General features: G+C 43.5%; 1 protein-coding gene across 1 annotated transcript; it reads left to right on the forward strand.

Moving 5' to 3' along the window:
- Positions 1 to 3,056: 3,056 nt before the first annotated feature.
- LOC100037610 (uroporphyrinogen-III synthase, chloroplastic) lies at positions 3,057 to 6,452 on the forward strand. Its single transcript, XM_044520767.1, has 10 exons — positions 3,057 to 3,319; positions 3,580 to 3,667; positions 3,754 to 3,820; positions 4,103 to 4,221; positions 4,349 to 4,444; positions 4,763 to 4,818; positions 5,332 to 5,417; positions 5,757 to 5,891; positions 6,051 to 6,101; positions 6,172 to 6,452. Exons 1-10 carry the CDS (start codon positions 3,122 to 3,124, stop codon positions 6,200 to 6,202), a joined length of 927 nt encoding a protein of 308 aa, XP_044376702.1. The 5' UTR covers positions 3,057 to 3,121; the 3' UTR covers positions 6,203 to 6,452.
- Positions 6,453 to 11,894: the final 5,442 nt, after the last annotated feature.

Here is an 11,894-nt window from a genome sequence, read left to right on the forward strand (position 1 = left end):
GCTTACAAATATGCACAAATTTGCTTCTCATGGAGGCACTTATTTGCTTCTGCGGGTGCTTCTCAAAAAGGGATAAATAAAAAAGTGTTTTTGGCTCCAGTTTTTTCTTTTGAGTTTTTTTTTGTAAAAAAAGAGTTCATTGAAACCTATTAATGTGGTATCTAGTTTCGAAGATCTCAACACGAGAAATCCAATGATGAAAACGGTTTGGAATTTGGACGCATGATTTAAGAGATAAAACATTTTGAATAGATGAATCTATGGGGAAAAAAGGAAAATTACCTAGTTGCGACAAGTGGCGCATATAAAATGTGCCACTTGTCAGCGCTTGAGATGGTGAAATGACCTTTGCAAGAGGTAACCCTTAGCTAGTGATTTCGCAACTCACGGGTTGGTTTATTGGGGTTGCCTACGCACCCCAGGGTCAGCATCATATCACAACTAGACCCATAAAATAGCCCACCACCTGACAAAGGCCGTCCTTAACTAGTGATTTAGCAACTCACATGTTGGTTGGTAGGGGAACCAGATGGGCTGGCCCAAGCGCGCACGAGGCCACGAACTTGTTTCTTTTTTTATTTTTTTATTTTGTTTATGCTACCAAATATTATAAACAAATATATTACCAAAAAAACTTTTGAAAAATGTCAACTGTGTATAGAGAAAAATGTTTCTCATGTATACAAAATACATGCAATGTGTGTGAAAGATGTTGATCATGTATCTAAAAAATGTTAATCAAGCATTTTCAAAAAATATATTAAGCAAGCATTTGAAAAATATTAATCAAGCATGTGAAAAATGTTAAATGTATATTAAAAATATTGGCCACATATTCCAAAAATAATAATCTTGTATTGTATTTAAATATCTTAAACTTGTATTTGAAACATATTAATCAAGCATTTAAAAAATGGTAAATGTGTATAGAAAAATTATTGATTGTGTATTCAAAACATATTATGCTTTTATTGTACTAAAAAATTATTAAACTTGTATTTGAAAAATATTAAATATATATAGAAAAAATGTTGACCATATATTAAATAAATGTTAATCGAGCATTTGGAAAATGTTAATCGAGCATTTGAAATATGTTAAATGTGTATATTACCAATGTATTAAAAAATGTTAGTGCTGTATTAGAAAATTTTCAATCAAGCATTTGAAAATGTTTAAAATGTGTATAGAGAAAATGTTGACCATGGATTCAGAAAATGTTAATCTTGTATTTGAAAAATGTAAAACTATGTATAGAAAAAAATGTTGACCATGTATTAAAAAATGTTAAACTTGTATTTTGAAAATTTTAAATATGTATTTGAAAAATTTTATTGACATATACGAAAAAATGGAATGATAACCAAAAGAAAAATAGACATTTGTTGAAGAAAAAATGATAATATTGAGAAAGTGAAGAAAATCTAGGAAAAAAAAAGAATAATGAAGCATAACGAAGAAAGAAAGAAAAAGTAGTGAAGCAACCAAAATAAAGCCAAAGATCATAAGAAAAAGGAAAGAGGAAAATCACTACAATTAAAGAAAAGGAAACATAAAACAAGAGAACCCAAAGATAACAGAGAAAGAAACAAAAAATAAAGAAATAAACTAAAAGAAAATAGTGGTAAAAACCGGTAATAATTAAAAGAAAAACGATAAAAAAGGAAACAAAAAACCCCAAAGAAACCCATGAAGAAATCAAAAAGCAAAGAATTCCTTTATTGAGCAAAGAAGAACCCAACATACCTTGTTATCATTGAACGAGTGGGCCCAATACTCTACACGGTCAAAAAATCTTCAGCGAGACGGAAGATACCCTCGCTATAAGTCAGTCAAAATCTTATCACAACCCATAAATGGGCTACCAGGCAAAAAAGGCCACCTGCAACTCACAGGTTGGCTCATCCGAAATCATTGAGCATGGTTAATAATATAGCCAGTTGCTGGCTATATAATTTTGTCACGTCATCTATAGCCAACCTTTCCCTCTCTCACAAAGTGCCTAGGAGCGCATGCTAAAGCCGACTGTTAATCATTAGCCCTCTTCTCTTCTCTCTCCTCTTCTCTCTCCGCCAACTCATCAAAAATATAATATTTAAAGTCTTGCAGCCCGCCTACGTCATCCTATTGTACCTACTCTAATTGAGGAGCACTATTTATAAAGGTCAACCCCACCTCCAGGTTGCGACAAGTGTACGCACTGCATGCGCGCCACTTGTTGCAACCTGGGAGTTTTCTCTTTTTTCGGTAGATTCATTTATTCCAAATGTTTTATCTCTTAAATTATTCGCCACCGTTGGATTCGTCGCGTTGAGATATTTAAAACTAGATCCCATGTTGGAGGTTTTGATAAACTTTTTTTCACAAAAAACGGACGAAAAGATCGAACAGGGAGCAATTTTTTTCCTTTTCTGAAAGAGGCACGATCGTGCCTCTCGCGGAAGCAAATCCGTGCCTCCACAAAGTAAACCCGTACCTCTCGCGGAAGAAAAAAACAAAGGGCATTTTTTTCCGTTTCCAAGATCATGGGCATGCCTCTCGCGGAAGCAAATTCGTGCCTCTCATGGAAGAAGAAAAACGAAACTGTGTTTTTTTTCGTTTCTGAGAGGCACGACCGAGCCTCTCGCGGAAAGAAAAAAACTAAACGTGATTTTTTCCTTTTCTGAGAAGCACAGCTGTGCCCCTCATGGAGGAAAATCCGTGCCACTCGCGGGAAAAAACGTGATTTGTTCGTGCAATTTTTTTTTTCAAAATTTTTCTCCAAAAGCTAGGAAAGGCCGGCGGAAAACCGAAAAACCCATTTAAAAAGCAGAAAACGCATGTGAAAAAAACAATCAAAGGAAGCGTGCTGTGTGCGCGCTCTCAGCCCACCTCAAGTAACCCTTGAAGAGACTCCCGAAGAAGCGCTCTTTGATTAGTTGCTCCCTGTTCAACCAGTGAGTACTCCTACTTTCGACCATGATCATATCACTAATTAGGCCCGTGAATAGCCCACCACGCGACAAAGGCCGTCCGTTCGGCAGTTACTCAGCCCAGATCCAGGCCCGCCCACAACCACCGAGTCCAGAGCGTGTCGGCTCCTCTCCGCAACGGAAGCCGCGGGATCGGCCTTCGCCTCCCCATGGCCTTCCATTCCTCGGTCGCTCCCATCCCCTTGGCCCCACCTCCCGGCCCCGGAGCCTTCCACCGAGCCCACCGCCCCGCCGGAGCTCCCCGAGCCGGCGCGCCCGGGAGGAGTCTCGCCGCCCACTCGTCTCCCTCGCCCGACGTCGTGGTCACGCGCGAGCAAGGCAAGAACGCCAAGCTCGTCGCCGCTCTGGTAAGTTCCCTCCCACAGTCTTCCATTGTTCTCCTGGATGGAGCGCGGTGGGCTTTCAGGGAGCGTTGGGGATACCCCTCCTCGTCTTCTCTGTGACACCCTGAGCCGATGTTGGTGAATTCGAGAGGGGACGGCTTTATATGCTCGGCTGTGGAGAGGCGATTTTCCGAGCTGATTTTACATCTCTGGACTGGGGGACTAACGAATTCGGCCAGACCTTGGGGAATCAATCACATCGATTTTGTTATTGGATTGTGCAGGAGAAGCATAATGTGCACTCTCTGGAGCTTCCTCTTATTCAGCACGTCGAAGGGCCTGTTGCAGACAGGCTTTCAGCTGTCTTGCGGGGTATGTGGTTCAGTCTATCTTCTATACACTACTTTGCAGAACTTGCAGCCGCAGGGTTTAGTCACTTCAGTATTATGTATTTGCAGATGAAAAGTTTGACTGGGTTACTGTAACATCTCCTGAGGCAGCTGCAGTGTTCCTTGAGGGATGGAAGTAAGATTCAAACATATTGCAGTTATTGTGCGCAGTGTTGCTCCACAAATAGAACATATGTCAGTTCACGATTCATTCCACATAGGTTGTGGGCTTGTGGCAGCGCAGGTCCGTGCGCTTTTTGTGAAACAAAGTAGATTATGCGTTTTACGTTTCCAAAGTTTTGTTTTTACTGAACTTCCATTTCTGCAATCAAATTGTTGCTACATGAAACCAGAACAAATCAAACGTCATCTACGACTAGACTACCATATTTGACATTACACGATAACTCAATACCAGGGCTGCTGGAAGTCCTAAGGTGCGAATAGCAGTTGTTGGAGCAGGTACTGCAAGAACTTTTGATGAAGTATTGCAATCCAATGATGGACCCCTTGAGGTTGCATTTTCTCCTTCCAAAGGTATCTTGCCCATAATTTATACTACTACTATGATGTACTGCCCACGCACTAAAGACTTCATGCATCTTGAAGACTTGGAAGTATTTTCAATTATATATGGTACTTATTATATTTATTTCTTCTTCAGCTTTGGGCAAAGTTTTGGCCTCGGAGCTTCCAAGGACTAGTGAGACTGCTTCTAAAGTGTTGTATCCTGCATCTGCAAAGGCTGGCCATGAAATTCGTGAGTCATTTTCGTGTTCATTTAGTTCGCATTTATATGTGTGCTATTTATTTCATCCCCTCTTAAGCCACACGATTTCTGCCTTTCTGTTTTCCAGAGTGAGTTATGAATTATCCAGGCCTGGGCAAATCCATCCATATTATAAATCGAGAATTTCTTTGTATTTTCAGTCTTGTAGTTAAATTTCTTGTTGTTTAAGATATTGTAACTATTTGATCAATTTTGACTCTTTTTATTCCTTATCTTGTTGTCTGTCTTCCACAGCAACTGCATGAAATATTCAGTCTTTCAGTTACTTAGTTTTACCCTGTGATGCAGAGAATGGGCTGTCAGCTCGAGGATTTGAGGTGACAAGACTGAACACCTATTCAACCGTAAGATTTCCACTTATATTCGTATTTAGTTCCTGTTCCATTCTGAATTTGTACATAGAACTTGTATTCTGCATTTTTGAGCTCTTTTCCATTGATCCATGGTACCTACCTTCTTTAGATTGATCTTTATTAAATCCATGGGTACTAATTTTATTCGATAGTAAGCTTCACATTCCCTGAAAAAAAAAGATATTAAGCTTTATATGAAGGCGACTTTTGTGAAAACATGAGATAATTTCGAACTAGGGCTGGATATTTGTAATTTCTCCCTGTAATTGTAGGTTGGTTTTAGTGAACACTTGAACTCAATGCAGTTGAACCACATAACATGAACCATTGACTTACCTCATGATATTATATCTCTGGCAGCCTTCTTTCCTTACCTGACAGTGTCATATTTGTTTTTTGTAAGGCTGACTGTGGCATTCACGAATTTTACATTATATTCCATGCTTTATGTGTGCATAGACTTGGACTCCTGGTAATTAATGAAGCGGCTGTGTTTACAAACAGGTACCTGTACATGATGTAGATCCACAGATTTTAAAGCTTGCTCTTTCAGCGCCAGTTGTTGCAGTAGCTTCTCCATCTGCACTCCGGTAACTATGTTAACTGTATCTGGCTATTGTTTTCATATATTTTTGTTTACATAATTCTACAGTACTACGTACATTATAAGATGGTGAGCTGAAGCATATGTGCAACAGATCGTGAGATTCTAGCATTTAGACATGAACCCCTGTTTGGAGGAGGTTATTGTTCATACAGAAGAAGCTTACTGATCCACAAGCGCGTCACTGTTTTTCCCCATAGCATGCAGAACTTGTAGCAGGATATTACAGTCCATCTCGGCTTTGTTGATCACTGTAACTAGTTTCATTTCGCACAAAGCTGTGCTTTACTCTCTCCATTTTTTTCGTGGTTTCCTGATGTTGCAGGGCGTGGCTAAACCTCATGTCACGGGTCGACAAGTGGAGCAACTCGGTCGCCTGCATAGGCGAGACGACGGCGTCAGCGGCCAAGAAACTCGGCCTGGAGAGCGTATACTATCCTGCAACCCCTGGACTCGAAGGGTACGGGCGTGCATCATAATCCCTTTTTCTGAACAACGTTATCCCCATTGTTATGGACAAGTCGCTGTTCGTTGGACATTCAGAAAAATGCACGAGGACTTACGTAGCCCTTGACTCTGACTATTGTGCGATGATCGTTTTCCATGTTGCTTTGGGCAGGTGGGTCGAAAGCATCCTGGAAGCGCTCAGAGCCCACAAGCAACCGTCCAAGTGAGGCGTCGGCAGCTCTCTTGAGTTTTCTTTCTCGGTTTCTGTCGTAACCTTCTTTGTTGCTCACTAGGCCCCAAAGTTTCGGAGAGGAGCAGGGTTGATTGACCGGCCGCTGTAGCCTCTACTGTAGTTGGTGCATTTTTCAAGGAACATGTGTTTTGTTTTGTTTCCTGCTAATCACACACACGCTACGCGTGCTTTTGCACCGTGCGTGAAGGGAGCCGGGGCATCATCGGCATGTAAATCTGGTGAGGCGTGCGGTACGGGCACGGCATATGCACAAGTGTTCCCTGATTCACTGCAACTTCTCTTCTTCATTCTTTTTTAAGAGAAACTTTTCCTTTTGGCTAAGACGGCAACAGATGTCCTAATGTTTTCAGGCCCAAATATGAAATTTGGTCTGTGCCCATGAAGGGAAAAAAATGGTAAAGCAGCGCTGTGATTGGCGGGGGGTCTGACTGAGGATAAGTTACGTTGCTTATCTGAAACTCGCAGAGTCTCCGCCGTCTGCACTCCACCACCAAAAGATTCCAAAATGTTTTGAGGGTTACGTAGCTTCTCTCAGCCGGTGACAAGTTCGTCGCAATTCCTTTGGCTCCTTGTGATGAATTATTGGTAGAGTATGTACGTAGCCGTCGGCGTCGTGAGCTAGTTCAATTCAAAGCTTGGATACAGTCCGGTCACCTGGATGGATCCACATCAACTGAGCAGCAGAGAAGGACGACGAGGACAAGTGTTGATTGCTCTGATTAAGCTGCGACCACGCCATGCAGCAGCCCCAAGCCCCCAAGTAATAAACCACCTGGATGGGAACACGTCCATGTCCACAACGCAAGCAGAGCAGAGCACCACATTATAATACAAAAATAATCTAAAAGAAAAGAAAGCCAAGCGCACGTCGACGTCCCCGCTGCAGCCTGCCTGCGGGTCTACCCCTACCCCTGGCTAGCTGATTAATTAAGCAGAGAGCAGAGGCAGGCGTGTTCAAAAGCAGCATGCTAGCATGGCGACGGGCGCCGCCGACAGCGACGGCGACGGCCACTCGCTCGCTCGCTCGCCGGCATCTTCGCAGACGGCTAGACGTGGCTCTGCATCAGCGTGTCGCCGGAAAGCGGCTGCCGCTTCTTTGCGAATATGCGCATGGAAACCGACGGGCGAATTTCGCCGTCCCTTTTCCGGCTGGAGAAATATTCGGCTTTGCATCACGTCGCGTCGTCGCCGAAGGTGGCGGCCAAATCGCGAAAGGCCATGGACCGGAAAAGGGACTTGTTTATTAGTGCTAGTCACGAATATCGTACCACCACGCACCAGATAATCACCAACCTTTTCATTTTATCGGCGCGCAACGCACGCAGCGGCTGTCCGGGGGAGAAAAGTAGGGGTGCTGGTGTACCGTCGACGGCTACGTGTCGCTGTGGGTGAGTGGAGACGTTGATTGTTGAGTGCCGGGCCAAAACAACGCCACAGTACCGTGCTGTTTTGATCCTGTGAAATGTGGTGTGGTGTGGGAATGGCGAGCGGAGTATGTGGTTCTCTCCACTCATCAACTGTCACTATCCGCGTAGTTTATAACTAGCCGGGGAGATTGGCCGGCCACAGGCACGGCGCCTACGTGCGGTTTTCTTTCGAGGAAGGTTTTGGTTTAAGAACGAAAGTTGGTGTACAAAGGCGGCGACCGATGATGCGGTGAAAGTAGCGCAGGAGTAGTATGAAACAAAAGGCAACCAAGTGCGTACAGAAAGGCACCACTCCCCTTGCAGTACTGTTGCTGCTAGTCCGTACTACCAGAGCACACCCGAGTCCAAGGTGATTTGCGACTGAAAAGGTTCATTCAAGGTGCCGTGTCGTGTCGTGGCGCCGGACTCGGACAAGGACCGCACAGCCGATCGAGCCGTAGGAGGAGGAAGCGAGATGCCGCTACGATCACTCGCTCGCTCCGCAGACCGCAGGCTAGCTAGACGGCTAGACCCGTCGTGCTATGGCTGTACGTAGGTGCCTGCGCGTCCGCGCGCTAGTGTAGCCCGGAAGCGGAAGGTCTGGTCAGTCCGGTCCAGAGCGCAGCGCGTCCCGGGCTTATCACCTCGCGGTGCAAACACGGGCCGGAGGACGGTGATGGGCGGTTCGGTAGGGTGGTACTTGGGTGGAAGTCGTGGTGGATTTTCCTGTGAATTTCGGCCGCCCGTGTACTACCCGGTGGACCGGCACCGGCACGGAGCTCCGCGCGGCCGGACGCGGAGTGCATGTGCTTGTGTCTGTCTGCACGGAATGGCGCGTTTCTCTTGCGCTTTTTTGGCAGGTGGTAGCTCTGATTTTTAGCCGTGCCCCCGATTCAGCCACCGATCGAACAAACGAAAAGATGGTGGGTGCTTCCCCAACCGCTACCACCACCGTTGCATTCCATCACAGAGGAGGAAAGATAAGACTGTGGATGGGATATGCAACCTTGTCTGTTATACCTAAGACGGCGAGGAGCTTCAGTGGTTTGCCCTTTCCTCCTGGAAAACGATTGGTATTGCATCGGGCTCCAGGGCCCAACGACCGAGCGCTCTCGCCTCTCGGCCACACGGCCCAGAGCGGAAAGCGACGCCGCACCCCCACCCACGACAAAGCGCGACCAGCGCGGGCCCACCGTCAGATTCGGCGGGGCCCGGCTCCTCGCAGGCCCACCAAATATAGCGCAGCGGTCTCCACGGGATTCCCCGGCCAGTGCCGCCCATGCGGCGCCCACGCCCCGAGACCACAGCCGGCGCGCCACGTCGGCGGGCGAGCGCGGGCCCCGGTGCGGGATCCGGGACGACGGCGACGGCGGGATTCCCGGCCGTTGGATCTGCCGTCCGGTAGGCCGCGTGTCGACCGCGGAGCGGAGGCCCGGGCCGCTTGCGGCGGAGTGTTGGTTCGTTTTCGTTGGGGTGTCAAGTGGTCAAGTGGAGTCGCCATCGTAGCTAGTAGCAGGAGTACCACGGTTTGCCCCCATGAAATTCTCTTGCTGTTTTGGCCACGATTTGGCACGTCGGGACACGAGACGGCATCATGCGAGATTTGGAGATTGGAATTCGGTGCTCCCCTCCCGATGCTGACCGATGATTACTCTGCAGCGGTGCTCGAGGTTCGCTTTGATTTAAAGAGTATATTTTTGCATTTGAATACACCAACAGAGGAATGGGTGGTTCAGGAGTATATATTGTCTCGCTGGATGCTAAGCTTGGAACCCATTGATTAGGTGCAACAAGTTGGGGACATCCCAGATAAAACAAAGTGCAAGTTTTCTTAATACAGCACAAACGCGATGTTTTTTTTGCGGGTCGTAGATGTTCACATACACGGACTCATCCCTATGAATGCACACCCTGCACCCAAAAATTTGCAGGAGCACGCAAGTGTGGGGGCACTCACCTGCCAAGCCCTCTCGTCGGCTCGATTTACCTCGCGATTCACGAAGTAGTTAAATCCGGCACGAGGGCACAATAAAAAAGAAAATCCCTCAAAAAGCTTTAACTTTTAGCGGTGAAACTTACTGGTTTTGCATCTAAAAATGCTAAATTTCAACAAGTTTCAGAGATATGATTTTAAGCAATATTTTCTGTCAGTCATAGACACAAAATAATAGATTTTTACCAATCGTACCAAGTTTTTAACTTTGAAACTTAACATATTTTTTTAAAAGTCTTCAAAATATATTTAAAATGGATCTTATTTAAAAGCACTGGTCACGAGAAACATGATTAAGAAAACGTAACTTAATTTGGAATTTTTGTTTAAAAGATATAGAACTTTGAAAATCGGAAGCCAAAAAAAAATGACACCAAGGACCTGAGTGCCCCCGCACTTGCGTGCCGCAAATCCTCATCCACCCTACTTCAGATTACCTTTGAAATACTGACCCGACACAATATTTTGAGATTGATTAAGTCGTCACATGTGTGTATTTTATTCCTACTCCATCCGTCCGCGAATGAGTGTACTTCTAACTTTTTTCCTAGGTCAAAGTTTTAAAACTTTGACCAACTTTATAGGGAAAAGTACTAGCATTTATGACACTAAATTAATATCACTAGATCTATTTTGAAATGTACTTTCATAATATACCAATTTGATGTCATATATGTTATGACTCTTTTGTATGTAGTTGGTCAAAATTTTAAAACTTTGACTTAAGATAAAAGCTAGAAGTACACTTATTCGCGGACGGAGGGAGTACTTTTCAAGATCATGTGAATCAAGAGGCCCTGAAAGGGTGATACAAGTGGAGGCATGTTTGGTTAGGAATTAGAACACAAACTAAAGTCGGGCACCCATAGAAAATACTCCCTCCGTTTCTTTTTAGTATGTATATAAAATTTGGTCAAAGTCAAGTTTGACCAACTTTGTAGGAAAAAATATCAACATCTACAATACTAAAGCTATATGGTATGGAAATTAATTTCATGATGCATCTATCAATATTGATTTCATGTCATGAATCTTGATATTTTTTTCTAAAAATTTAGTCAAAATAACAAAGTTTGACTTTGACCAAATCTTATATGCAGACTAAAAAGAAACAGAGGGAGTATATATATAGACCAGCAATGCTAAGAATGCATGGATGCAAGCATTTTTCTTGGCTCTTAATTTTGCAGGTGAAACGGCATTAATATTCTTGATTTAGCGAATGCGTTGATATCGCCTTAAATAGTGGGGCGGCCGACCTGGTTCAAAGCGTATACAAAAAACTTCACTAGCATGGGCGGTGACCGATCCCAACATGAGCTTGGTGGGCCATGCGCCGCATCTTTTTTTTGCTTAAATACATTGTTTTTCCATGCTATTCTTGAAATACATGTCAAGACTAGATATACAACATGATATACCAAAAACGACAACGCAAAAATAGATATACATCATTAAAGTTTGGAAATGCTAGTACAGCAGATATGCGACACTAATATTCTCTTCAACGACCATGTGTTGTGGGTGTCGTCTTCCCTGCATGTCGAGTTTTTATGTATTATCTGAATACCAATCTAGATCAGATATGCATCCATAACATCCTTGAAATGCTAGTCGAGACTAGATATACCATATACGACATTAATATTCTGAAAACGCCAATCAAGACTAGATATACGTCACTACCATTTTCGAAACGCCGGCCTAGACTAGATATACAACACCAATATTCTTGAACACCATCCCAATAAGATATACCACATTAATGTTCTTGAAACACCAACCCATACTAGATAGGTATTAACATTCTCGAAACCCAAGCTAAGACCTACATCCATAATATTCTTGGAAACACTGTCATTTTCAAATATACAACATTAGTACTCGAATGTAGATGTAGTGAATTTAGGAGTGTAAATCACACGAACATATATGGAACCAATTAGCAGATCTAAGACGGCGGGGTAAAAATATATGTTGCATCAATGGTCTCTTTTCAACACGAATTTCTAATGCAATGACAATATTTTTTTCGAGGAACATCAGGAGCTCTGCCTTTTAGTCGTATATAGTTCGAGTAGGTTATTGGGCCTGACCCATTTCGTTTTCCTTTACAATACATCTAATTTTTAAACATCTTTTCTAACAAGAACTTTTGGGATATGTGTTGATTTTTTTAAATACATGTAAATTTTGCAAAAACATAAATTTTAAAAAATACACTAGTATTGTTTTGTTCAATATGAATCTTTTATAAACATGAGAAGAACATTAGTGTAGTGTCTTCCAAACTGAAGTTGTCTAAAGTGGTCACAATTTTCTATGTGTAGAACAAACTACTTTATAACGTTTGTTTCAGAGTTA

The sequence above is a fragment of the Triticum aestivum genome, chromosome 4D (genome assembly GCF_018294505.1).
Source record: "Triticum aestivum cultivar Chinese Spring chromosome 4D, IWGSC CS RefSeq v2.1, whole genome shotgun sequence".
NCBI classification, from domain to species: domain Eukaryota; kingdom Viridiplantae; phylum Streptophyta; class Magnoliopsida; order Poales; family Poaceae; genus Triticum; species Triticum aestivum.